Source organism: Microtus ochrogaster, unplaced genomic scaffold (genome assembly GCF_000317375.1).
Source record: "Microtus ochrogaster isolate Prairie Vole_2 unplaced genomic scaffold, MicOch1.0 UNK7, whole genome shotgun sequence".
NCBI classification, from domain to species: domain Eukaryota; kingdom Metazoa; phylum Chordata; class Mammalia; order Rodentia; family Cricetidae; genus Microtus; species Microtus ochrogaster.
In genome coordinates this window covers 3,499,674-3,526,965 of record NW_004949105.1, presented here as the reverse complement: position 1 = coordinate 3,526,965, position 27,292 = coordinate 3,499,674, and the positions used below count along the sequence as shown (strand labels likewise).

The following is a 27,292-nucleotide window of genomic DNA, read 5'->3' as shown; positions in this document are numbered from 1 at the left end:
TGTGTGTGTGTGTGCGTAGATTAGAGGACAACTTCCGGGAATCAGTTCTTTCCGTCCACCTTGGGTTCTGGTGTGGGAATTTGGGTCTTCAGGCTTGGACAGCAAGTGCTTTCTCCCCCAGCCATCTGGGCAGTCTGCTCATAGAATTTTAAACAAGAGGTATTGACACCTCCATAATCCCAGCAGCCTCTTGGATGTTCATTGTGGTTAGTAGGCCTGACGGGGTGGAGCTGGAGATACATAGGTGATGATTAAGTAGAGACATCTCTGCAGAAAGGCCCTGTAGACCACACGAGGATTAGCTCAGCCACACTGATTGTGTTTAACCCCAACTCCCCTCCTGCATGCCGTGGATAAGGTCTCAGTTTTCACATGCTACCAAGGCCCTTAGCAGCTCCTGGAGTTCTGTGTTCTTTGTCAGGTTGCTTTCCTATAGCTGTGATTCACGTCTGGTATTTTTTTTCCCTGGCAACTGAGTTTTCCTTGAGAGTTCTGTCTTTAAAGGTTAAACTGGGGGTGTTGATGCTTTTGGATTCTTCCCCCCTCCCCTTCTGAACTAGGAAGAAAGTCGTATAACTAACCAGAAAGACTGCTTTGGATGCTCTTTTCATGCCCTATTTTAGGAAGGGGTAGGATAGCTCTTATATTTTTGAGATTGCTATTGGAAATTATTTGCATCCTGAGGGCGCCAGATCTTAGTCACCCTACAGCATCCCATGTAAGGACAAGAATGACCACAGAATGGTATGGACCCTCCAGGCTCAGGCTGCTCCTGAGAGTGAGCTAAGTGAGGACGGCCTCATGGCAGCTTAGAGTGCTTCTAACCCCACTTCATCTGTGCTTTCTGAGGTAGGTTCTGAGTTTGTAGGCCAAGCTGTCAGGAACTCATAAGCTACGCCCGGCGTGTTGTTAGTCCTCCTGCCTGGGCCTCCTCTCTACCGGGATTGCAGGTATCAGCTGCCAAGCCTGTGTTCATACAATGCTTGCTACATATGCGAAAGGATTTGAGTGTGACCCCCAGAGCCTGTGTAACACACTGAGCCTGGTGAGATACATCCCAGTACTGGGGAAGCAGGCTAGCCGGATCCCTATGGCTCTCTGATGAGCAAACCCTACTGAACTGGTGAGCCACAGAGCAGCAAATGAGCTTGTCTCAAAAGCTAAAGTGCCCGGGGACGACACACAGAATTGGTCTCTGACATACACACTTCCTGCCTGCCTGCCTGTTTGTCTGTCTCTGTCTCTCTGTCTCTCTGTCTCTGTCTGTCTGTCTCTCTCTCTCTCACACACACACACACACACATACACACACAGAGTTTTGAACTTCTTTCGATATCTTCGGAAGGTTCATTGTAGTCTTAGTTTTGTGGGTTCAATATGTAGTCCTTTTTGTAAGAGAGCAATGACTGTCTTTGCTAATATTTCATAATTCATGATTAAACTCTGAACCTTGAATGTTCAGGGTGGAAATGATGTCTTTGTCACTAGGTGGCACTGCAGTATCTGCAGATCATGCCATTTAGCAAGTGTTTGCTAGAAAAGTTCTGGTGTGTACTGGTGTGAATGTGGTGTGTGTGCATGTGTCCATATCATGTGTGATGGTAATGTGTGTACAAATGCATGTGTTAAGCATGTGTATGTTTGTGGGTGTTGATTTCAGGACAACTCCCAAGTTCACATTTCCCATGACAGGAGAGTATTAACACACTGCCCAGGTGTGCGTTAGCATAGCAGTCCATTGTTGCATCTTCTGCAGGCAATCTGCTCGTCTGCAGCTTAGGAGTAATGATTTTTAGGTGGCTATTGCTAGTAGCATTATTTAATTGAGAATGAAGCTTTTCTGCCCTCAGTTTATACATGAAGCCTCACATATTGTGGTATTGAGAACTTGAAACCTGATTGGTTGATTCAGATCATGGATGTTGCATAAGCCAGTGTGTTTTTCTTGCTATTGCTCTGTTTGTCCTGCTGTTGTGTCATAGTTTATAGTTTGAGAGCTTTTTGTTTGTTTGTTTGTTTATGTTTGGTTGGTTTATTTTTGATTTTGAGACAGGGTTTTGCTGTGCAGCTTTGGAAAATTGAGTTTGTACTAGAACTTGCTCTGTAGACAAGACTGGCCTTAAACTCATGAAGATCCACCTGCCTCTGCCTCCCTAGTGCTGGGATTAAAGTGTGTGCCACCACCGCCCAGCTATAATTTGAGGTATAAAAGGTGACAGTTGTATCACCAGAGATGTGTTTTATACTGGCTGCGCTGTTTAGTTAACACACCGCTCACAACATTTCTTCAGAGGCCTCCTTTAACTCTGTTTTAAAGATATCTTACTGCCGGGTAAGTTCGAGGCCAACCTGGTTTACTGCTGGGTAAATTTGAGGCCCACCTGGTCTGCAGAGCACGCTCCAAGACAGGCTCCAAAGTGATACAGAGAAACCCCATCCTGAAAAAAAAAATCTTACTTTTTTTTTTTTTTTTGAGACGTGGCTCTGGCAACTTGAAACTTGCTGTGTAAACGGCTTCATTCTTGAACCACGAAGCTCCACCTGCCCCTGTCTCTCCAGTGCTGACCAGAGATGTGCACCACCACATCTGGCAAAAATATTTATTTAATGAACAGGCTTTAACCTGGAAGTAAAGTTTACCTGTGTGCATCCTGAAGCAACTGTCTGTCGTCTTGTTTGCCCTTCCTGACAGGTTGTGAGGAGGTACATCCTGGGTTCCATTGTCGAGAGCGAGAAGAACTACGTGGACGCTCTGCGGAGGATTCTGGAGGTACCCAGCACCTGCGGCACGCTTCACCCCCTCCTTCCCCGTCCACACATAGTTTTGTTGGATGTGTGTTGTATGCATATAATTTATGGCTCAAAGTGTACAAATGTGAGAAAGTCTCTGAAATGTAACTCTTGTGACTGCATGCTGACGTTGAAAGTCACTTGATTTGTTCTGAAGTGAGAATAACTCTCTTGCCACCTCGTGTGACTGAACTGTCCATACTTGTTTCTGGTTCAGCAATATGAGAAGCCGCTGTCTGAAATGGAGCCCCGGCTCCTGAGTGACAGGAAGCTCAAGATGGTGTTTTATCGGGTCAAAGAGATCCTGCAATGTCACTCCATGTTCCAGATTGCACTGGCCAGCCGCGTGTCTGAGTGGGATGCGGTGGAAACGATCGGAGACGTTTTCGTGGCCTCGGTAACTCAGCAGCCTCCATTCCACACCCCACCTGAAGCTCTGTGGGCTCTCAGGGTGGATCGCTTTCCAGACCCCAGAGCCCCTAAGGATGCGTGCTGATAAATTTAATGCCCTGATCCAGTTGTACACTCAGGGAAGGAGCAGGGGCCCCTTTCCCAGGGGACAAACGGGCCTGGGCAGAGGTTCAGGACGGAAGACAGGTCCAGGAAGGCTTAAGTGTACACACCTGATCCCGTTTTGGTTGCACAGTCATGAAGTGAGTTCTGCTTTGTTCCCAAGTGAGGGCTCTGTCTGTGTAGTGTCACCATGCCCCCACTTCCTGATGTAGGCCATACTTTCTACACATGATATTCTCTATGCCTGCTGATTGTATAAAATGAGGCAGAAAAATATCTGGATGTTTTTCTCAAACCTTTATTCTTTGACCTGAAGTTTTGTTACATGGACCTAGGATTTGGTCCTCCTGGGTGACGCAGGAATACAGAGCTTAGGCAGCTTGCAGGTGACATTTCCTGGCAGCAGAAGCAGCCACCCAGGAGCTGAGGGCATGGCATTTCTATGTCATTGCTTTGGAGTCATTGTACCTTTCATCTTCAGGAGGGTTAGGTCCGTAGTGTGTTGTTTCCCCTTCCGTCCAGATGGAGAAGGCTGTGGGTGAAGCCAGTTAGTTCTGTGATTACCTAATGTTGCTGTCCAAGGGAGAGAAACTTGCTTGAAGGTTTGTGGGGAAGTTCTTGTGAACTTAAATGATGCTACATTAGTGATGTAGCAAACTTTTAACAGTTATTTTTACTTTTTTTTTCTAAATTACAATTTATTTCTTTATTGTGTATTGGGGACACTCATGGAAGTCGGAGGACAGCTTTCATAGTCTGCTCTCCTCTCCCACTCTGGGTCCTTGGCATTGAACTCAGGTTGTCAGGCTGGTGGGCAAGCTCCTCTACCCTCTGAGTCACCACACTGGCCCTGTTAGAGTTTTTGAGACAGAATCTTGCTTTGTACTCCAGACTGGCCTTGAACTCGAGGTGTCCTGACCCAGTTTCCTAAGCATGAGTGCTGGCCCAGCCCTTTTCTCTGTATAGTTTGAACAAATACCTGATGAAGTGGACAGAGCAAACACGCGTTTCAGCGTCATGACCCAGGCCACACACACACACACACACACACACACACACGAACACAGACTCGCGCCCCACAGCCAGAGAAAAGCTGCTGGAAAGCATGCTCATGTCAGTCACCTGTCTGTCCTTGGTGACACACGATGTCTTTGTGAAAGAACGAGAAATAATTGGTCTCTGAAAGTTGATACCAGGCGCACAAGGCCTGCCTCTTCCTGCATCTTGAAGCCTTTGTGTTTGCAGAAGAATAGGAAATGTTAACATATGGGTGTCATATCTCCACCTGAGGAAGGGGTCAACTTTCCCCTGTGTTTGCAGAGGTAGGTTGTGCCCCAAGGGAGGATTTTGGGGCCACTGCGTAATGACCCTTCTTCTCTTGGCAGCTGTGTCTGCCCAGGAAACTTAGCGCTGGCTGGCTGTGTTCCTCTACAGCCAGCAGGGTTTACCTCCTATCTTAAAGTGCAGGAACAGGTGCGTTGGGGCCAGCCTAGCAATGTCCAGCCAGGTGGGCGCCAAGTGCACTGCAAGCATGCAGGGAAAAAGAACTCATGCAGCCCCAGTGGTTTGTGGTGCGAAAGCATTGTGAAGGGCATGCTCCAAGCCACACCTTTCCCAATCTCTTTTCTCCAGTTCTCCAAGTCCATGGTGCTGGATGCTTACAGCGAATATGTGAACAACTTCAGCACGGCTGTGGCCGTCCTCAAGAAGACGTGCGCCACAAAGCCTGCCTTCCTTGAGTTCTTAAAGGTAAGCACACTTGCACTGCTGTGGGTTTGGACCATATCTTATGACAAGTCCATAGCAAAGTGTCTTGGAATGAAGCTGGCTTGAGCCTGGCCTTGAACATGCTGTGCTGTTTACTGCAGAGTCATGATGAGACCCGGGTATCTGTGGGATGGGATTTTAGGCTGTATATAGCTTTTTGAAGGAACCTTTGTTTGCATACCTTAGTGTGCTTGTATGGATATAGACGTAAAGGAAGTTCAGTCAGAGCCCGCAGATGGCGGGGCCTCCCATCTCCATGTGGTGCTAGGAGTGACAGTAGCCTGCATCTAGATCACAGTCGGAAATGAGCCCCTCCCTGAGACAGAGCAGAGACAAGGCCTGGAAAGGCTGACCCCATGAGGAGCCCATGCTAGAGATGTGGCCTTTGTGCCTCCTGATGTCAGGCTCAGAGCACCAAGCCCTTGCTGCCTTCCTCCACTCCACAATGGAGGGCAGTTCCCTGGTGGTTGCTGGTCTGCAGGCAGGGCTCAGAGCCCCAGACGTGAAAGTCTGCTGAGGTTGCCCTACAGAACCAGGTTGAAGTCCCTTTGGGGAGCTTGTGCATCCCCGCTCAGTCTCATCTCAATGATAAAGCTTCTGGGCACAGTGTGTTCTTGATCTAGGACCCTGTTCCTGGAAAGGTCCTGCTAAGGTCCCCACTGCACATGGTCAGCTCAAGGAGCGCCATCCAGAAATTAAATGTCCTCTGGCTTTGGAGAAGCTGAGCTGTGTCCTTGAGCTGTGACATCATCTCTTTCCCTAGAGGGAACAGAGACATTACCAATTAGAAATTGATTTCCGCTGAGGGTTTTTTCAGGAGCTTGATGCTGATATAAACTGTGGCATTGCAGTGTCTATATTCCCTCCTGGTCTGCTCACCAGGGCCAGGTGACCTTGAGTCTAGGCCTAGCTAAGCCTTGCAACTTTCACTGTGTGGGGTTGTTACAAGGAGACGACCCAGGTTTAGCCCCAGGGTCAGGGCCACCATGGCCTCAGGAAGCCCAGTACTGGTGCCTCCCTGGGTGCTCAGAGATACTTGTAAAGATGACTAATAAGTATTGGGAGGAACTTTCTCTCTGAAATAGCAGAAGGGGCCACAGCCTCTCCTGGAGCAGACTGACCGACATGGAACCTTAAGGACTCTGGGAAGTGTATCGGGGCCTGAGATAGCCAGTAATGGCTCCTTCTTGGGGCCAGCATCAGCAGAGTCTTCCCAAGGGCTGGTGTAGAAAGTCTTTTCCACATGTTCTAGAAAGTTTCGCATTGTGCAGCCTGTCCATCACCCTCGCTCTGTAGGCAGCAGGAACACAGCAAGGCTGGCCCACTGCATGCACTGAGCCTGTCCTTCTTCCCTGTAGCTGAGCCAGGATTCCAGTCCGGACCGAGTTACACTCCACAGCCTTATGATGCGACCCATCCAGAGGTTCCCGCAGTTCATCCTCCTGCTGCAGGTATGCCCGGGCCACAGAGAGCATGTGCTTGTCACTGTGGTGAAAGACCAGGAGCAGGAGTGGTGAGACCCTGAAGGCTCCCCGCTCTCAACAATTGCAGACCTCCTTTGTGGCTGCAAATAGATGGGCTGCACCTGGAGTTGGCCACTAGTCTATTGCTGTCACGGGACAGCAGGGCACAGTCACCCGCAGCCACAGTGGCTGTGGACCAAAGTGGGGCATTGAGACTGGACTGAAGGGTGATGTGGGCTGCCACGAGGGTTCTGGAAACCAGAGGGTCTTCTTCAAAAGCAGCCAGTGCCCTGAACTCCCGAGTCATCTCTATACTCGTAAATTGTTCGGGGGTTTTTTGTTTTGTTTTGTTTTTGTTTTTTGGTGGTTTTGGTGTTGTTTTGTTGTTGACAGAGTGTCAGGTAATTTATATGCAGGATAGGTACATATTGGTCATGAATACTGGAGCCTTTGGGCTGTTTGTGCCGAGATCTGTCCCTGTTAAAAGACAGAATGTTTAGGGAGAAGTTGGTCATCAGAGATACATACGATGTCCATGTCTTTTAACAGCAGAGTTGGTCAAAGTGGGAGAATTGATGAATCGGAGTAATAGATGTTGAAGATTGAGGACTCTTGAACAACAGCTGTGAAAGACTGACTGAAGGGCTGCCCAGGAGCTGTGCGAAACGCCACGAGAGCGTTTTCAGAAAAGCCTGCCGTTTGGCTCCATGGGAGCAATCAGTTAGCAAGCAGAGTTTATACAGAAAAAGACACCAGGGTGATTGTTGTGATAACTTATAAAAAGGGGATGCTGCATGAGATAGAACCATGCTCAGCTCTGAGTAGGGGTGTTTGTGATGCCTGTTAGCCCCTTCAGGAAACATCCCCAGCCCTGTTTGTAGCAGTGGGGGAGCATCAGCCCCAGGTGAAAGCCAGGTAGTTCCTGCCCCTCTTTATAGAGCCTCTTTTGGAATTGGAGTCAGCCCTCGGGTGCTGCCATTCCTGACCGCACGTCCATGTGTAAGTCCTTGACATGGTCCTGTGCTGTTCACAGCACTTGCCAGAGCCTCTTTCTCAGGACGCCAGCTTCTCTGGCCCTTTGTGAGGTTTCGGTGACTGCGGCCATCCTTCAGCCTCCTCCCCCGGCTCTAGTGATTTCCTCTGAATCTGCTGCACTGTGCTTTGTCAAGCATCATGGTTACTTTCAGACAAGTCCTTCTCTGTGCGGCTGCTCTCTGAGTTTAGAGCACAGAGTAAGAGATGCTGTACACTGGCTGTCGTAGGACTAGTCGGTTTCTGAGCACACAGTAGACTCCTGAGATGAGAAGGCCGAGTAAGGTCATCTTCAGCATCAGCTCCTGCTGTGTCTGCTCTGCTCTCCACAGTCATTGTGTCCTTGTGGCTCTGAGCTAGGCACCTGACTGCTCTCTAGTGGGGTGAATCTGACTGGTTAACTGGTCCATTCAGCAGTGATCTGAGCTGGATCTTGTGGTGCTCAGCACCTGCCACGCCACCTTCCCATCACGTCACAGGGATCTCCTGTGCTTACGTCTCTCCATCCAGCCTTTGCCAACGTCGGGCTTTCCGTGTCCAGTGCCAGCGGCTCTCCCAGCCTGCACAAGAATGAAGAAAGCTCTCGAGGAAATGCTGTGTCTTGCTAGTTTGACTTTCCTCCCTGTTTCAGCATCAAGGCTGTTTCCCTTTCTTGTCACTGATGTCTTTACTAGAGGAGAATTTAATTTCCCTCAAGAGACTTAGAGACCGTATCAGGTACAGCTGTGTAGCAGGTGAGACAATACCCAGACTGGCCTTGCTTTTGCTTTAGAGTGAGAAGTGTGAGGGTCCCTAGAGATCACCGTAGGGTTGTTGATTGGCCCACTTCAGTACTGTTGTGTCTCCAGTGTTAGGAGAAAGAGAAGGTTCAGGGAGTGCCCTGTCAGCAGGTCAGTAGAGCACACACACACTTATAGCTTCAGCCCACAGTCTTGGAGTGGTGTGGGCTACGGTATCCCAGAACAGCTGCGATAGTGGCGTCAAGCTCTCCATAACAGGATGATAATAAAAAGCCTGAAATAGTGTGAGAATTACCAAGTGGGACTTGGAAACTCGGAGTAAATACGTGCTGTTGGAAAAACTTGGTGTGAATGGGTGGATACAGAGCTTTAGCCTCAGCCTGCAAAAGGCCTGGGGTCTGAGGGAGCAGAGAGGAGTGTGAGGAGAACCTGGGTGGTACCATGCAGTGCCGTATGTCCTTTGTGCCGTGTGGAGAGACGGGGCACACAGACCTGCTGGGTGGTTCGACCTTGTGGGATAGTAGATGCCACAGCAGCACAGTTAACACTGCTGGGAGCTTCGGTGAGTAGGTACAGTTGTCTGCGCCCAGGGGAAAAATGCAGCCTGACTGTTCTGTCCGGGCCACTGTTGGCTTCTGGGATGGTGGAGTATTCCTATGCCAGGGGCCCACACTGTGTATTCTTTTTTCGTCAGCAGTTTCATTTTTACACCAACAGCTGACTGGCTGTTTATCCAGTTGAGGTGATTCTCTTGTTCCTCTCTGAGCCCCGATCCTCCTCTAGCGGTGGCTGGCTGCCCATGTCACTCCAGCTGCCTGACCGAGCAGTCTGCTAACCGTTGGGCTTGGAAGCGTCTTTGCTGACCATCTACACCCTGCCTCCTGCTCACAGGACATGCTGAAGAACACAGCCAAAGGACACCCTGACAGGCTGCCCCTTCAGATGGCACTGACGGAGCTCGAGACCCTGGCGGAGAAACTAAACGAGAGAAAAAGAGACGCTGACCAGCGCTGTGAAGTCAAACAGATAGCAAAAGCCATAAATGAAAGATACCTGAACAAGGTCGGGAGAGGTTTTTCTCAGCCCTTTGCTGGAGTATTTTTCCTTCATGCTAACAAGCCAGGGTGATAGATTAATTCCTAGGGTAACTCCCTCTGCTCAGCTAACTGTGGTGTGTGGGGCTGGGAATACCTGAGGTTGCTTGTAAAACCTTCACTTTTGCCTACTTGTTTTCTCAGCAAAGGGGCTCATAGATTTGATAGCACCCCCTTTGGAACAAAGAACCCCAAAAAGGTTAAGAGCAACTCTGAGCTTTAGTTTCAAAATCCCCTTTTTCGTTTTGGTTAGTTGTTTGTCGCTGTCCACCTGTGCCGAACATGGTGTGCTCCAGAACAAAGAGGTCCTTAGCCCGGCTGCTTGGCTTCCTCTTCTCAGAAGGATTTCTTGTAGCACACCACAGACCTCCCTAGGCCTTCAGATGCTGGCTTAGGGCCCCGTCTGTGGGGGGAGCCAGTCTCCATGTAGGAGCCCTGCTAACTGGTGCGGTGTTATTCTGCTAACTGGTGCGGTGTTCGTCATTGTTGTTGATGCCACATTCATTTTCTTCTCCTTGGGGGAGACATCCTGCTTGATGATACCCAGTGACTTCCTGCTGCCGATGTTACAGCTGCCTATTGTGAGAGGCATTTCTCTGAGTGTCTCAGTGACTGGAAGCTTTTGAGTGGAGAAGTGCAGCCGGCTCTGCTCTTCATACAGTTTATGTCCTTCATAGCTGTGCATCTCCATGGTGCTAGATGTGAGAGCTCCCTGGGAAGGAAGGCATACTGATTGCAGCCGGAAGCACCTGACCGTGATCCTCTGCCCAGATATGATGTCGGCTTCTAGCCAGTTTCTGGGAGCTGGGCAGTCAGGGTGATAGGCTAGGCTCAGAGGTGGTAGCAGTCATCTGGGCCAGAGGTGCTGTGTCTTCTATTTTGAGCATGAGGTTACATCCCATGGTACTGATCGGTGCAGAGCATCCTTCAGCTGATGTCTCAGTGACACAGAGTGGCATATGATGAGAAGTCCAGATACAGCCTTTGTGGGGTATAGCTCAGTGGTCGAACACGTGATGGGTTGCATGAAGTCCTGTGTACAGTCAACAATAGTGGCAAAACAGCAACAGTAAATCAAGCAAGGTATAGACTTACCTTTGCTTTAAAGTCGGTTGCTAAGTGACTTTTCACCCCCCAGTGTTGCTCTTCATAAGATAAGTGGTTTAAAGTCACACACTGAGCTCAGTAGCTTCTGTGTGAGGAGGGAACAAGAGCTATGGATCCTTCTTCCAGAGACTAAGCCATAAAGCATGGATCCTGTAAGATTGTACATTTCGGCAGGGCCCCTTACCTTCTGCTTTACATGAACCCTGATGTAGTGACTGTGTCGGTGTCCTTTCGAACACTCAGCTCCTCAGCAGTGGAAATCGGTACCTCGTTCGATCCGATGACGTGATCGAGACTGTTTACAATGACAAGGGAGAAATCATGAAGACCAAAGAACGCCGACTCTTCATGTTGAATGATGTGCTGATGTGTGCCACTGCCAGCTCACGGTAAGAATGAGGCCACATTACACGGTGTCAGCCTTACAGTAACACGCTGTGTGCATCAGAGAATGAGGGAGAGAGAGGCTGCATTCAGTCTCTCGCCTGAACTGCACCAGACTGTGGCCAAATTCAGTACCTTAGTGAAGGCAAAGTCATTGAAAGCTTTTGTACCACCACCACCACCATCATCATCATCAGTAGTAGTAGTATTAGCATTTTATTATTATGCGTGCTGAGGGTGCGACCCAAGCATTGCACACAGACAAACTCTGGCACTGAGTTGTTGAGGATCAGTGGGTCTGCTGGCGGACATCAGGTGCATACAGGTGGACTCACATAGGCTGATGCTGGAGCTAGCCCCGAATTGTGTCCTCCCATCTCCCTCGTCACCTATGGCTCTTGGTTATCATTTAGCTGATCCTCTAAATAGCTATTTTCCGGCATGTTTACATTTGGATCTACCCCCAGTTGTCTCCATTAGTTCTGTCACTCGGTTTGTCCTCAGAACAGAGGGACCTGGGATGTAGGGTCCTCACAGTTTGTGGAGCCAGCTCTAGGGGCTGGTGAGAGGTTTTTGCTGTCCTTGCAGGAGCAGTTGATAAGCCTTTGGTAACGCAGAGTAGTCTAGCATGCTGCCTGCACTGTGGAAGGTATGGGGCATGGCATCTAGGTTGTCCCTCCTGAAGAGCAGACTGGGAACTGTGCAGCCACACACCCATCCTCACCCTTACCCTTGTGAGTAGGTGACCACCCTCCTCCCACTACCAGAGTTCTGGCAGAGAGGATATATGGGTGATACTTGATAGGCAGAGTCACTCCACTTGCCAACCCTCTGACTCCTTGTCATCAAGTGAAGGGCGTTGACCACGAGGGTCAGGACGGTCCTGCAGACGCTGTCTGGAGCACCCTCGGTGACATGGCTGTGGCTGTTCATGTGTATAATTACGTGAGCTGTGGGCTCTGCTGCTGCTTTGGTCATGGGTGTTTGTGTTCTGTGTTTGTTTCCCATGTTGTAGTAAAAGAAGAGAATACCTAGGTCTTCATTTCCCTTCTGTGCACTCAGCAAATGCTTCAGTCACGCCTGGAGTGTGGGTTGACTTAACTTTATCAATGTTAGTATAATGTAGTCAGCCGTACAAGGATAAACAGGAAGCTAGAGTCAACCCAGAACATCTCTGCACACTTGGGACATTTTCTCCAGACTCCTCAGACAGGGTTGTTGTGAGTTCTCAGGTTCTGGGTGAGATTGTTGAGAGGATTTTGCTTGCCCATCCTGCTGGAGGCCTTAGCCGGAGCCAGAGACTGCTGTTTGCAGGAGGATCCCGAGTGCCTTGGCGACTGCCCTGCTGCTCGGGGACGCGGGAGGGACGGGAGGCATCGGAACTTGGCCCCATGGTCATCCGTGAAGTAACAGCTTCTGTTTGTTCTAGGACTTCACATGAAAGCCACACTGTGATGAACCAGAGATACCTGCTCAAGTGGAGTGTCCCTCTAGGACACGTGGATGTGATTGAGTACGGAGGTAGCTCTGGCGCTGGGGAGCACAGCAGGCACCATGCTGCACACTCGCCTGAAAGCCTGGCTGTGGTGGCCAATGTGAAGCCACGTGAGTGACAGTCTTGTCCGCTTTTATGGAATCTGCTGCCTTGGTCAGTCTGTCTGTCTGTCTGTCTGACATGTCAGAGCTCTGTCTCCACACTGCTTTGGCTACAAGGTGGCAGTAGATTGATCAGTAGTGCTGTCAGAAGACCGTGGGCAGGCTCTGCTCCATGCCAGCTGGCCCCCGTGGGGAGGGGGAGCTGGTGCACGTGACCTTCACGGTGGAGCAGGAGGACAGTGGTGTTTGGGGATGACTCGGCACTGCACAGTCGTGTTTCGGCCTGGAGATTTTGACCTGAGAGCAGCCATCATTGTTTTCTCCTCCTCTTCCATCTCAAACCTGAATAAAGACTAGCTAGATTTAATTCATGGTTGACCTCTGCCTCTGGACCAATTAAATCAGAGTGAATGGGAAAATGCCATAACCTTAACAAGTGTCAACCTTTCCAATGAATTCTTTTCTGATGCTCCCAGAAGCATGAAAACAGGCGTTGAAACCCAGCCCTTCTGGTTGGGCATGTACATTTAGGGGAAACACAGGCAAACAGAGCAGTGAGTATCTGGTCTAATCCCTTCTACTTTGCTAATTCCTGGTATGTTAACTGTTTGGTCATCTGCCCGGGACACTAGTTCTTCGAACATAGTATCAGTTATTAGACTCTTGAATGCCGACTGTAGTTTGTACCCGCCACTTAAAGCAGCGTGTACCTTTATCTAGACACTCAAGTAGAGCTGAAGTACCAGAGAGTATCCTAGAACACTAAGACAGATTACAGACAGACGGGCAGTGTGAGGAGAAAGGGAAGGATGGGGGGAGGGGATGCAGGAAGAAAATGATGTTCCAAATTGTCACAGCTCATTGAAATTTTATTCAAGGGGAAATTGATTATTTTTCCAAGTGGCCTTTAGAATCCCCTCTAGGGAACTCAGAAGTGTTGATTGCAAGGGCTGTGTTTCACGTTGCTGTCGGTGTTAACGTGTGTTTATAGCTAAGGTTGCCTCTCAGTGTTCAGACAGCTATTGATGATGCTGATCACAAGGAATTCATAGCGGACACACGGACTTACATTTTCTTATCCTCTCTCTGTTGATGACTTGTCCTGCACAAATGTAGGATGGTGTTAGAATTGGTAAGAACATTAGGGAAAAGTGTAAAGCAGGGTGTGACCAGCTCTGTGGAAAGAAGAATCAGAAAAGGATTCGTTTCCTTGAAGCCCTGTGTGTTGTGGTGACCTTTCCACACCAAGTGCTGTGCACAGCTGAGTCATCCCGGAGCACCCGGCATCTCTCTCCCACTTCACCGTGAAGGCTACAGCAGGAGCTGAGCACAGGGAACTGAAGGAAGGCCAGCCAGAGCCGAGCTTACCCACTGTCCCAAGGATGAGGTGTGGCGTAGGATGCTGGGTGCTGAGCAGCTAAGGGGAACAGTCCTCATCCCGAGTGCAGGAGGATTGCTGTTCTGTCTTGTTAAGAGGAGTTGGGGAAGTCGTGGAGGCATGCAGATTGCCCTTTGCAGGCAGGTATTGGTTTTGTGTCATAAGAAAGCCCCGAGATGACCTCAGCCAAGCCGTTTCTTAGGGCATCTTTTTCCACGCTCTCCAACAGTGAGACAGTCGTTGTCTTCTGGAGATTTGCTCTGCTGTTCACTGTGGATGAACCCACGTCTTGGTAGAGTGTGTCTCATCATCCCACTGCTGACACTGATGCTGAAATACTATCAGCTGAGGTGGTAGCTTAGTGGGTGTGTGACTTCATCTGTTCATTTCTCCCCTGGTTTGCCATTCTTTATTCCCTAGCCTAACAGCATACCGTATAGAAGACATCTGTAGGACGAATTAAAGAGCATTGTGGTTTCCAGTGGGCGCTGCAGTCTAATGAAGTGGTATTCTCCTATCATGTATTTATTAGAAGCTGTGATGAACCAAACACTGAGTCCTGAGCCGTAAGTGAAACTGGCACCGGCCAGGCTATCCCGACACACAGATGCTGCACTGTGGGACGCATCCCATAATAGAAGCAGGAATAAAAGCTTTGGCAGCTAAAAGGGAGACCATGTTCTCATAAGCAGTGCCTCTAAAACTAGCTTCTGGGAAGACGTGGGGTTCTACAGATGGATGTGGTCACCCTGCCTGACCCTTGCATGTGTGCACTCGGCTGGTGACCCCTGCTTGCAGCTGTGTGGCCTGGGAACTCCTGAGAGAGCCATGGTTCTGGGGCAGCTGTGGAAGTCCAGTCAGCCGTCCCTGGGGTCCATGGGAGACTACCCCTGAGATGCTGCTCCATGCTTAGGAACATAGAACTGGAAAAGGCCCCAGTTATCTTTTGCTGCCTGAGACTCAGTGAGCCTTCATCTGAGTGCTACACATGGCAGTGATGACTAACTCTTGAAGGGCTTTATGAGCGGTGTGCTTCCCAGACTGGACTTGCCCACCTGCTGAGGTTTAATTGCATGCCAGATGTGTCTCAAATGTTTAATGTGATGCTTTGTTATTTATGCGTAAAGTGAAATGTGTCATGCAGCCAACTGGTTAGCCAGTCATCACCACAAGTAGGTACAGTTTAACTTTTCTTCTTCTTGGTGGTTAGGCACTTAAGATGTTTTGCTTGTGAGATGGCTCGGCAGGCACTTGCCACCAAGCCTGGCTGGCCTGAGTTTGATCTCTGCGCTAACACAGTGGAAGAGAGAACCCACTCCTTGATGGGGTGTCTTCCTGCATTAGAGAGGTTTGCTGCCAGGTGGTGGTGGCGCACGCCTTTGAGCCCGGCATTTGGGAAATCAGAGCCATGTTGATCTCTGAGTAGAGGACAGCCAGGGCGAAACGAGAGGAGGGGTTACTGTTGCCGCAGCAGACAGCACGCTTGCTGGCCTGTCTAACACTAGTCTGGGGTCAGCCTGTCCTTAGGAGTAAACACACTGCCCTCCAGGCCAGCTCACTCACATGGAGACCTCCCTGAGTCTCGCTTGTTCTTCCTATAGAGTTTGGTGGCCTCTGTGTCTTCTTCCCCCTCCCTCGGACTTGTTATCTTGGGGCGTTTTGAGAAGCTAGGTGGAAGTTCTTGTTCTTATTGAAGTCACATGACTTCTCTGCTGTTTGAATGACTGGAACATCCAGGTTTGGAAGCTGGGTCTGTTGTTCTGTATTGGAGGCAGAGTGTGGGTGTCACTGCCTAGCAACCAGTGCTGGGAAGGGTGAGGCTGTGCCAGCAGAAGCAGCAAGGAGCTGCCCCTGCACGGCTCCAAGCACCCAGAAAACGGGCTTCTGTTGGGGACACAGCATGCATGTTAGTCTCATCGAGTTTCCGTGATGAACGACACACGTAGAGAGGTGCTTGGGAACCAGTGATCTGGGCTCCTCCAGGGACCCATGGATTGGGTTAAGTGTTGAGATCTCCTGGAATCATTTTGCAACATGTGTCTAAAAGGTTTTGCTGACTTTTCAGGCTGTGGTTCAGGGTTGGGAAAGCAGATGATGAACCATCTGTTGGGATTCTGTGTACTAACCTGCTCCCCACACACTGATAATACTGACAGAGAAGCAGGTCCCCACCTTCTGTGCCGGATGGTTATTTTGTATTGGATTATCTGGTATATGGTCCACAGGTAACCTGGGGACTCGGGGTATCTATACCTTATTTGGCTCCAGTCTTCCTCATCCAAATAAGAACACATCCCCTGGTGCTGCTTATTATGAATTGTTGCTATATTTAACTTACTTATGTCAGATATTATGATAATTTGACATCTGAATTCAAAATAAAATGATTGAATAAGATCCTTAATATTTCTGTCGCCATGAAAATTATCTTTCAACTTTTGGTTAACACATAATAATTATAACTGTGGGACACAGGGTGACATGTCATTACTGACATATTATCTGTCCTGACTCGTCTGCCTATTTAATGCTGCCATCTCCTTGTTGTTGCCTCGTGTTTGGGGCTTCTTGTCATCTCTCTTCCAGGTATCCCTAGGTTGTGAACTGTAGTCACACTGTACGTCTGCAGCCCCTCTGCAGCCTCCCTCCCCTGTCCCTGCCCCGGCCTCTGGAATAGCTCTTTGTATTTGGACCTCCTTATCTTTCTGTGTCCGGCTTAATTGATTTAGCACAGCGTATTCCAGTTCCATCCATTTTGCTACACATGACAGAACTCAGTACACTGTGTCATTGATAGAATTTCCCACTGTGTGTGTGTACCATATTCTCATTGCCTGTGCTGTCTGCTGATGGCCACCCCGGCTGCCTCTGTGTCTTGGCCTGTGATGTACTGACTTGCTGTCGCTTGGCTGTGTACCCGGGGTAGGATAGTTAGGTCGTGGGGCATGTCTGTTTGTAGCTTCCTGGGGGCTCCTCCATGCTGTCCTCTGCTGGCTCCACTAACAGTCTACACTCCCGTCAGTGCCAGGCCGTAATTCCCTTTCTCCGCTTCTCACCTGCTTTTGTTATTTATTTTTTGATGACAGCCCTTCTCACAAGTGTGAGGTGATGTGTAATTTGATTTCTTTTTTTTTTGGTTTTTCGAGACAGGGTTTCTCTGTGGCTTTGGAGCCTGTCCTGGAACTAGCTCTGTAGACCAGGCTGGTCTCGAACTCACAGAGATCCTCCTGCCTCTGCCTCCCGAGTGCTGGGATTAAAGGCGTGCGCCACCATCACCCGGCTCTTGATTTGCCTTTCTGCAGTGATTACTGATGTAGAATTTTTCTTTGTGGTCTCATTGGTCACTTATGTATATTATTTTTAGGAATGTCTGTTCAGATTATTTGCCCATTTTTAATTGGACTAATTGGATTTTTTGTTAGTGTGGTCTAGGTGGTAAACCTCTGTCATGTGGTTAGCTTGCAGGCAGATCTGCTGTGTAGAAGCTTCTCAGTTTGATGTAATGCCTATTCTTCTGCTTTTGTTTTGGGGGTCTTGTGTAAAAACTCTTTGCCAAATGGTTCTGGAAGAACTAGTTACTCATACGCAGGAGGTTGGACTTCCCTCCCTGCAGCACATGAAGCCAGTTCTGAACCCTGGTGTTTGCTCTCAGTGAGCTCTTAGTTATCAAAAGCCTGACCCAGGGGTGTGGCCCTGTGGGGACGAGGACCGGGACAGACTGGAGCTGGTTGCTGTGCCAGAGGATAGCAGTTCCTTCCCATTCCTGCTGATTCTCTGGAGATCTGGGAAAATCAGGGGGCATTCTGAGAAATAGATGTGGGAGCCTGTGGAGACCAGCGGCTCACTGCTTCCCTTCACCCCTGCTCCCGCACCCTCTGATTTACAGCCCACCCCTGCTAGAACAGCCTTGTCTGGGCCTGGGAAACACTCTGCCCCTGGTCAGAGATAGTCTGGCCTCCAGACTCGGAGAGGGTCATGTCTGAGTCCACACTCCTACCCAGGTTGTCGTAAATGTCCTTGCTGTTGACTCAGCCACACAGCCCCTTCTTTGTTTGTCACATAAGATTCCATTCAGCTTACACCCCGAATTTTCTCACTGGTTCTAGGGATTTCCATAGAAACGGGGAGGGGGAAGGGTGGTGTCCGTGAGAAAGCTGGAGAAAGATGTGTGCCAGCTGCAATAGAGAATCAACCCACAAAATCTGAAATGCTCAGAATCTATCACCAGGTAGCTGGAAACTGGCTCTGAGAAGTTTTCTGCTTGTGTGTTTTTACTTGATGGAGTTTGGGCCAGAGAACAGGCTCTCTCTGCTGCACGGAGGTCGCCTTTGAGAGCTGCCTCTGCCCTGACGTCCCCAGTGTCTGCTGCTCCTGCTCAGGTGGCACTTTGTGCATTTCCTGTGCTGGACCGAGGTGGACACACACCTTGTGGTCTCAGTATCAAGGTCTTTAATCGCTGAGAAGACGTAGCCTCCCTTCCTACCTCAGATTCACATCAGAGTGTGGACACACACATCGCTGAGGAGATGGCTCCGTAGGTAGAGTGCCTACTAGGTCAAGTGTGGCCACAGTGCAGACCTGTTGTTTCTTCCCTGAGTGGGCAGGACACAGTAGGCTGTGTCCCCGCTTCTTCCCTTCTGAGGAAGATCTCAGGTGTCTGAGGTGAAGTGAACAGCCTTGCCTCAGATCCCTCCTGTTTCCTATCAGCTTCTTTCCTCCTGCTGGGGTCTCTCTGCTCAGGACACTGCCTTGACTACCCATCACTTGTCTTCCTTGAAGGGATCTGAGACTCGAGGAAGAGCCTAGATAAGGCTTCCGGCTCGCAGGAGTCCAAAAAGTCTGCTTTAAGTAGCAGAGTATTCTCTGTTTAAGCATGCGACTGACTCACGAGGTGAGTGGGAGGGAGGAATTCTCTCCAAATCCAAGCACAAATGGCAGATTCTTGACACTTGCCAGAAAGTCGGTGTCCTTTCTAGTTCTTCAACTTGTCCTCAGACATGGGAAGTGAGGAAGCTGGAGCAGAGTCCCTCGGCAGCCTGGTACGGACAGACCCACCTTCTTGGTGCAGACTTCTGCTCTGTGACATTTGTCATGGCATGATGGCCCAGGGTATAACTGTGACCAGTGTGGTCTCTTGTCCCCCAAACCAAGGTGTTTCTCCTAAAAGGGCCTATCAACCGAACACCAGTGTAAATGAAATCATACTATTTTGGGGGCTAAAGCTAGATATGGGTTATGGTAAGACAAACGTGTGGCGGGAGAGAACAGAGTCAAGGAGGCGCTGTGACTCTGGGTGTGTGTGTGAGGGGTCTCACAGGTGATGGGAGTGATTTTGTGAGCCCTCGAGCTAGTCCTGGCCTGTGAGCTAACTGAAGAGTGTTGCAGGTACCTAAAATGTGTCCTGAAATTCTTAGTGTTGCTTACCAAAAATAGAAGTCAACGTTTATTAGTGATTGCAAAGCTAACATAAAGTAGATGTTGTTGAAGAAAGTTAATGTCGCGTTTATGGTATCTCAAGCCTGGGTTCACAGCTTATTCTCAAAAGTTTATACAGTGAACGCAGTGGATGAGTTTCCAGATAAAAATATTTTGATTTGTAAGCATAATGTAAGGGAAAATGTAGTCAGGTGTGTGCGTAGATGCGCCTGGTACATTGACTGCATCAATTGAACGCATTAGTGACATTCAGGTCATTAGAGTTCGTCAGTGTTTCATGAAGAAAGGAGACCAAGGCCCTTGACCCTGGGGTAGTTTAATCAAGAGAGAGCCCAGGTTGAGTTCCTGTTTCCTGCCCTGTGTCTGCAGTCTCTCTGTAGCTAACGGTCTCTGGTCTGTCTATACTTTGTCTGCTGTAGGAGTCGAGTCTGTGCCTGCCTGAATGCTGTCTTGTCAGCCTCTGCATCCCTCACGAAGGGCTTTTGCTCTGTTTTTTATTGAACAGCACAGAAAGCATCCCATGGGAAAGGAATGAGGGACACTTTTCAGATGTCTTCACCGTGTTTTACAAGGGGATACACACGAACCCTACTGACCTAGATAGCACAGGAACAAACAAAGGCTATCAGATCTTATCTGCGTGCCTCTTCCAGCGTTTGGGTGGAGTTTATTGCATGAGGTTGCTTTCAGCCTATTTGTGTTTCCAGCATTTATTGCCATAACACACATAAGCACACGTACTGCCCTCTGGGTCAAGGACATGGAAGAGCACATGTCTTAATTTTAAAGCTATGTATTAACTTGGGTTGTAAAAGTTGGTTACATGGGAAATACAAGGCAAATAGGAATAGTTACATTTTGTTCTCTTAAAACACGCTAAACAAAGAGGCCCAGTACACAGTACATAGCCGTCTTGAGTCTTCAGTAGTCTAAGATGTATTATTAACTGAGCTGTGAAGACTGGAAAGTCTGAGTCTCTGAATGTGAGAGATACTTTCATAATAACGCCTTGCCACAGTTTGCTCCTCTTCTGATGAAACTTCAAGATTCTTGGGAGGCACCTAACTCAGGAAGGCATGAAAAGTGATAAAATCAGCCCTGTGTTCTGAGAAACCACTCACATCGTGTCCCCAGTGAGACAGCGTGTGTTTGAGAGACACGTGTTTATGAAGCTGTGCCCCAGCTTTGACACAGTGGCACAGTGGACGGAACGAAGGTTGAGATGAGCTGTGTGGTTCTCGGGACAGAGTGCACACCGAACTTACAGACTTCAGTGATAAGAATCATAAGAAACTAAAGTGGTTAGCAGCGGAGCCTGAAACCCAGCTGGGCACTGCTCAGCCTGGGACCCCTGAGGCACAGCTGTGCTAGGCGGCCATCCGCTGAGATCATGACACCAAGGCCCCATGCTCTAAATCCAGCTCTCTCCCTGGCTGGCTCTGGGATGATTTATGGGATGATTACGTGAGGTAGAGGGTGGGAAAGGACAGGACAAGCGTGCAGGTTTGCAGCTTGGGTTGTAGACGTGGTTCTGAGTTCAGGTCCCTCTTGCCTCTGTGTGACCTTGGAGGCTGAAGGTATGCTCTCAGCACTCATGTGCCTATGGGATCTGGACATAGAATATTTGCAAATCTCCCCTTGCACCTCCCTCCCCAGTCCCAAGCCTTCCATAAGTGGTGGAGCTGGCATGGTTATAGGGGTTGGCTGGTAGGAACTGACTATGGACACTCATAGGGTGCTCATCACCTCCTGACCCCAGTGTATGGACAGAGCCATTTCTGGTCCTTTCTAAATGTTCTAACTTTGGGGGAAATCCTTAGGGAGCTCTATGGTTTTGGATACTTCAGGTATTAGAAGTTTGATCCTGATAAAATTTCCTATCTGGGTATTTCTTACTACTAATGATGATGTTTAAAATTAGGGAACCAGGGGTGCAGCTCCATTGGCAGAGTTGTTTCCTAGCATGCGTGAAGTCCTGAGTTTGATCCCCAGAATTGCACAGTACAGCGTGGTGGTACAAGTTACACTCTTAGTGATCCCGAGGTAGAGGCAAGAGGACCAAGAGTTCAAGGTCAGCTTCAGCTCCTTAGGAGTTGAAGGAAAATCTGAAATACGTGAAATTCCCTTGTCCACCCATGCCCCCATCCGTCTGTCTGTCTTGCTCTCTCTTACAAAGTGTGGGTCAAATTGTGAGACATTCTGTAAGATAATTCAGCAGTGTCCTTCAAAAGAGTCAAATTCATCAGAGACAGACCGGGAGGTCTGTGGGCAGATGAAGGCTAGGACACTCAGGACTTCAGAGACCTGGGCTGGACCAGGATGAGAACAGTGAGCAGAAACTGTGGCGTTTGGGTATGACAGGGAAGTGAGTGCTGTGCCATCCCGAGCATCGCAGTGTGCAGTCCTATGAGACACGACACCAGCCTGCAGCGGCTGAAAGACATCATTCTATATACATAAATTACCAAAACAGCAACTAGCAAAGGAGTAACTCCCAAGTGTATATTATGTATGTATGCAAAACTAAAATTTATTTTGGTACTTCCCTGAGCAGGAAGCAAGTGATTCTTATTTTTCCTCTGCATTTCAGACAAAGTTTACATGGGGCCAGGGCAGCTGTACCAGGATCTGCAGAACCTGCTGCATGACCTGAATGTCGTTGGGCAGATCTCACAGCTGATAGGAAACCTTCGAGGGAGCTATCAGGTACGGGGTTGGGGGGGTGCTCTGGGATGGGACACTACTGCAGCCTCCAGATCTGTGAGCGTGGGCTTGTCTCCAGGCTCTCCAGAGGCGGGCACTTGCGTGTCTGTGACTGCTCTTCTGTTGTTTGGGGCAGCGAAGCTTTCCTTCCTGAGGCAGTCTCAAACCTCAGTCACATCTCTGCATGATCAGCCGCAGGGGATTTGCTTTTGTGATGGGACATAAATACCATTGAGTCTCCCTGGGGTTTTCAGCTTAGATCTTTGCTTTTTCTTCTCTTCTAAAAGTGTGTGTAAGCAGAGTGTGCTGGATCATCCTTGTAATCACCCCCACTTGGCACTGTGAGGCAGGAGGATTGCCATGAATTTAATACCAGCCTGGGCTACATAGTGAATTCCAGGCAATCCTCGGTTAGAGTGAGACCTTGTCATGAAGCAGAGCAAGATGCTATAAAAACCTAATAAATGTGTTATGCATCTCCTCTAGAATTTAAACCAGTCAGTAGCTCACGATTGGACGTCAGGCTTACAACGACTGATCCTGAAGAAAGAGGAAGAAATCAGAGCCGCCGACCGCTGCAGAATTCAGTTACAGCTCCCGGGAAAGCAGGACAAGTCAGTAACTTAAAAAACCAGAGTGTGGCAGTTCTCTGGCATAGGTGCTTTCTGGCTGCCGGTCCGTGCCAGAGTGTGATCTGTAAAGGGAACGCTTCTCTCCTCTGGCAGGTCAGGGCGGCCCACTTTCTTTGCTGCTGTGTTCAATACGTTTACACCTGCCATCAAGGAGTCCTGGGTCAGCAGCCTGCAGATGGCCAAGCTGGCACTTGGTAAGACACAGGGTTTAAGCTAACTGGGCATGTGCCCTTGAGAAATAGATATTTCAGAGTCACCAGAGAGGTTGTATGGTGCTACCTACACCTGGGAGGGTAAAACCCAGGGTGGAGAGAGAGCTTCCTGTGTTTTGGAAACCTAGCTTTAGTAGGAAAAAGTAAGTTAAACAAGAGCATTCCGGTTGCTTCCGTTGTGATCAGACATTCTTGTGTATTATGACTGTGGAGCACAAGGCTGTAACTCTGGTCCAGAGCCTGAAACCCCGGCATGGGTGAGCTTTCAAGGAGCAGGAAGCACACGCCATCTCAGCCTGTGTGCCAGTACCGCCTGTGACAGGGACTGCAGTGCATCAATACCTTGTCCCTCAGGACCCCTAGCTCTAAAAACAAGTCCCGTGGTTTTACTGTGGTTGGATGTGGTTTTATAACTCTTTCCCGGCTCCTCTATCCATTTAGCCTGTGTAAGTAGGTAGGTGGGTAGATATATTGATGATAAATTGGTAGATGATAAATGACAAGTAGGTTGGCAAATCAATAGGTGATAAGGTAGATAGATGATAGGTAGATGATATATGATAGGGGGATAGATTGATAGACAATAGATAATTGGGTAGACAGATGGAGATTGATGGTAGGTAGGTGGGTGGGTATATAGACTTACAGATGAGAGGTAGGGAGGGAGGGAGATCATCTCTATAGTTTGTCAAGAATTTATATACACAGATTTCTTTACTTAGCTTGCACGGGGGTGTCATGTGTATGCATATATGTGGCATATGAGGGAGTTCTTAGGTGTGGATATATGTCTGTGTATGTGATGGTAGATGTGTGTGCACCCATTTGTGAAATCCTCTTCCAAGTGCAGACGGTCTGAACTGTCACCTAAGAATTAAACAGAAGTTCGCTGTTGCTGGTCCCCCAGAGAGCAGGAGTTAGTGAAACGAGAAAGACTTTTATTGTGAAAGGGAGCCTCCCTGATCTGAGTGAGGACAGGGACATAGTCTTTGTCCTCTCCCGGGGGATTCACTGACTTGTGTCCATAATCCAGGGGATGACCCTTGTGAAATAACATGGTGGTCACCTCCCTTCTGCTTTGACTCAAAGCTAAGATGGCTGTCTTCTTTGGGAGCAAATTATGCCTTCATGTTTAGGGGTTTTTCACTGAGTCTGACCAGCTCAGCTTCTTGAAGGATCCAGGCCTGTGGGGTGGCCCCAGCCTATTACGCTGCTGCTGCTGCTGCTGCTGCTGCTGTGTGCAGTTCAGGAGCAGATCTGGAGTGGGAGGCCCCATGATGTTACAAATTAGGCCGCAGCAGTGAGAGGTCACCTCCCCCCACCTCCAGCGAGGGAAAGGCAGTGTCGCTTCCCGAGATAAAATCACTTTTGCTCACAAGCCATGGACTGTTGGGTGCAGCTCTTGAGACAGGAGGACGCACTCAGATTCACCCCCAGCTCAGCTCTGCTCTCTCTGAATGTGCCCACAGAGGAGGAGAACCACATGGGATGGTTCTGTGTGGACGATGATGGCAACCTAGCCAAGAAGGAGACGCACCCTCTCCTGGTGGGACACATGCCTGTGATGGTGGCCAAGCAGCCAGAGTTCAAGGTGAGGGCCCGGTAGTACCTGCTTTTGTAGAGGATTTACCTGGGGAGCGCTGGCATCGCACCCTGTTAGTGCTACTGGAGAGGAGGTGTATTACCAGTATTGGAGAGGGTCTTGCTGTGAGCCCACCAGTAAGGCTCAGCCCCTGTCTGTGTGGCCTGCTGCCGGCTAAGGTTATTGTAGGCCTCGGCCTGCTGTGCTCCAGCCTCTTCTGTGGTGCTCCAGCTTGCTCTGCAGTCCCTTTCTGTAGAGGGCCAGGACTCTGAAGCCCTTATCTTCTTGATGTCGTGTGCACCTTCTTACTGAAGTGCCCACCGTGTCCTCATCTCAGGCACCGAGGCCCAATGCCCTTGGCAAGGCCCTATATCTTTCTTTAAGAAATAACTTGACATTATTACCTCTCTCTTATTCCTGGCCTCTGATCCACTTGGTGGGGGCTGCCTTGCCCCTGGCTCAAGTGAGGCACACTTTCAGAAGCCTCAGAACCCCTGCCCTGCAAAACCACATGACACATGTGTCAGGAAGGCCAGTGGACACACGTCAGGTGTTCTGCTCCTGGCTTAGTCCTCCTGGCTGATTTGGCATGTCCAGCTGGCTTTCAGCACAGTTGAGGGGTTCTAAAGATAAAAACACAAAAGACCAAACCTTGGGAATTCACGTCTGCAAAATGAACTTGTGAGACTTCCACAGTTCATTGTATGCATGGGCTCAGGCCCGCGCTTCAGCCAGCCATGGATGGAAGACATTTTGAATCCACAGTGTTGTGTTCCGTTGTAGATCGAGTGCGCAGCTTATAACCCCGAGCCGTACCTAAGCAACGACAGCCAAGCAGCTTCGCCCTCCGCAGCACGTGGCTTCCTGTGGGTAAGGCTCTTTGCTTGTCTTTAGGGCAGGTTGAGAAAGAACTGCTGGGGGCATTCACCAGAAAATACCCGGTTAGGTTTCCAAACAGAACCTTCCTGTAAGGTGCGGACTTAGGAATTCAAATGTTGGCTTTTATTCTTTTACCATCGAGGAGCCGAGACAAAGCCCTTAGGTGCTGTGAGGAGAGCTGCATGTCCTCCACCCCAGTGTCTCACCACCTTGACTTTCCTCTTCCCGAACATTGGAGTCCTGGTTAAACAGAGCTGGTTCTGCACGATGTCTAGGCTCTCAGCAATACTCAGTAGTAGTAGTAGTAGCCCTTTCTTGTTCTCGCACACCAGAGGAACTTGCTGGAACTGGCTCCCTGGCCTCCTGCCTCTCCCTTTGCCCCTCTCAATATACATAACTCTAAGCTGACAGCCAGGGCTGCTGTTCAGCCCTGCTCCTAGTGTGCCAGCTGGTGTTTCAGCCGCCTAGGGACCCACAGAGATGCTAAACTTCTTCTAGGTTGTAATTTCCTGCTGAGCAGATTTGTAGCTGCTTTTCACACATATTCTCTCTCTCTCTCTCTCTCTCTCTCTCTCAACCAAACAGGGACTTGATGGTTTGACCTCCTTCCAACAGGGTCAGAGGGGGTTGGGTTGCTTCCTTGTTGCATAGAATACATGCAGGAGGGAAGAGCTGAGTACCGGGAACCAGCCTGCTGTCTGTCCGCAGGGGTCAGGCTCCCTCCAGACTGTCAGCTGTGGGGAGCTTAGTAGGCTTTCATGGGGCTCCCGGGAGCTGCTTGGCAGAACCACTGTGTTCCCCGGGATGGCCTGCTTGGGCTGTGTTCTTTTCAGTTTCCACCTCTTGAAAGGCTTGTTTTCACCGAGGCTGAGAGCTCTTGCACCTTTGTGCCAGCTTACTTAACACTGCCGCTAATTTGCTCTCCGGCACTTTGTAAAATGAGTGTGTGAATAGGCCCGTGCAGTTGTGCGAAGGATGGTGTCTGCTGTCTGTTGTGTACACTTTTCACTTGCAAAATAAAGTTGTATTCATGGAATTGAAAAATTTAAAAGCCAAATTCAACACGCTGAAAAGAGAAATGGACTCTGTCAGGCCTCCTTTTACTTGATTTGCTTTTTCTGAGTGTGATGGGCCCATGAAAATCAATACCTTTGTAGGTCAGGGTTCTGCATCTCCAGGATCATGCCTGACCTGATTTAGCAATCCCGAAAGGATGCGGGACTTCACACTCTTTCTCCCTCTCCCACACTGTCTCAGATCGGAAGCTGTAGCAGTCAGATGGGCCAGGTGGCCATCGTCTCCTTTCAAGGTTCCAACCCCAAAGTCATTGAGTGCTTCAACGTGGAGTCACGCATCCTGTGCATGGTGTACATTCCTGCGGAGGAGTCGAAGCCCCAGGAGTCCAGCGAAGCCACCGACCCAGAGGCCACAGCCTCGAGAGCATCCCATGTGCCCACCATCTGCCTGGGCACGGAAGAAGGAAGGTAGGAAACAGTCACTGCTTTAGGAACTGTCCTCAGTGCAAGACAGGTCACCCTCACATGGGGCAGTGTGAGCCATGTAAGATGTGAGGGGGGAGGGGATTCCTGGGTCACAGCAGTCTCGAGTCACCAGTCAGCCACACCCATGGCAATTATGATAAGAGATGAAGGGGAAGCTCCCCACAGCTTGCCTCCCGAGTGATTCGTTTTTATTAATCCTTCTTAAAAATATACCACTTCTTCAGTTTTGGAATGAAGCACCAATATTTTATGCTGTAAACATTTGGAACAATGACATTGTTTAATGACGAATTAAACTAACATTACAAAATCTATAGGAAGAAAATAAATTATGTTCCAGAATTTCTCTCTAAGCTCTAAGAATGAAATCAGAATGATGGCAGGCGTTCTTTAAAACGTAGCCCGTGTGAGTTGAGGGGGAGGGCACTGCCATTTGATGATGCGGAGGCACCAGGCTTCTCACAGGGACCACCAACGTGTTT

At 49.3% G+C, this 27,292-nt stretch overlaps 1 protein-coding gene across 4 annotated transcripts in view; it reads left to right on the top strand.

Moving 5' to 3' along the window:
- The window catches only part of Arhgef10 (Rho guanine nucleotide exchange factor 10), an 85,783-nt gene that overhangs the window by 37,144 nt on the left and 21,347 nt on the right, over nt 1-27,292 (top strand). For all 4 annotated transcript variants that reach the window (XM_026788805.1, XM_026788807.1, XM_013353442.2 and 1 more), the window contains 13 exons: nt 2,693-2,770; nt 3,008-3,187; nt 4,936-5,052; nt 6,429-6,521; nt 9,197-9,367; nt 10,750-10,895; nt 12,320-12,495; nt 21,891-22,006; nt 22,490-22,617; nt 22,729-22,829; nt 24,317-24,438; nt 25,213-25,299; nt 26,566-26,792. In XM_026788805.1, the coding sequence (XP_026644606.1) occupies nt 2,693-2,770; nt 3,008-3,187; nt 4,936-5,052; nt 6,429-6,521; nt 9,197-9,367; nt 10,750-10,895; nt 12,320-12,495; nt 21,891-22,006; nt 22,490-22,617; nt 22,729-22,829; nt 24,317-24,438; nt 25,213-25,299; nt 26,566-26,792 (1,742 nt within the window). The remainder of the gene's footprint in view (nt 1-2,692; nt 2,771-3,007; nt 3,188-4,935; nt 5,053-6,428; nt 6,522-9,196; nt 9,368-10,749; nt 10,896-12,319; nt 12,496-21,890; nt 22,007-22,489; nt 22,618-22,728; nt 22,830-24,316; nt 24,439-25,212; nt 25,300-26,565; nt 26,793-27,292) is intronic.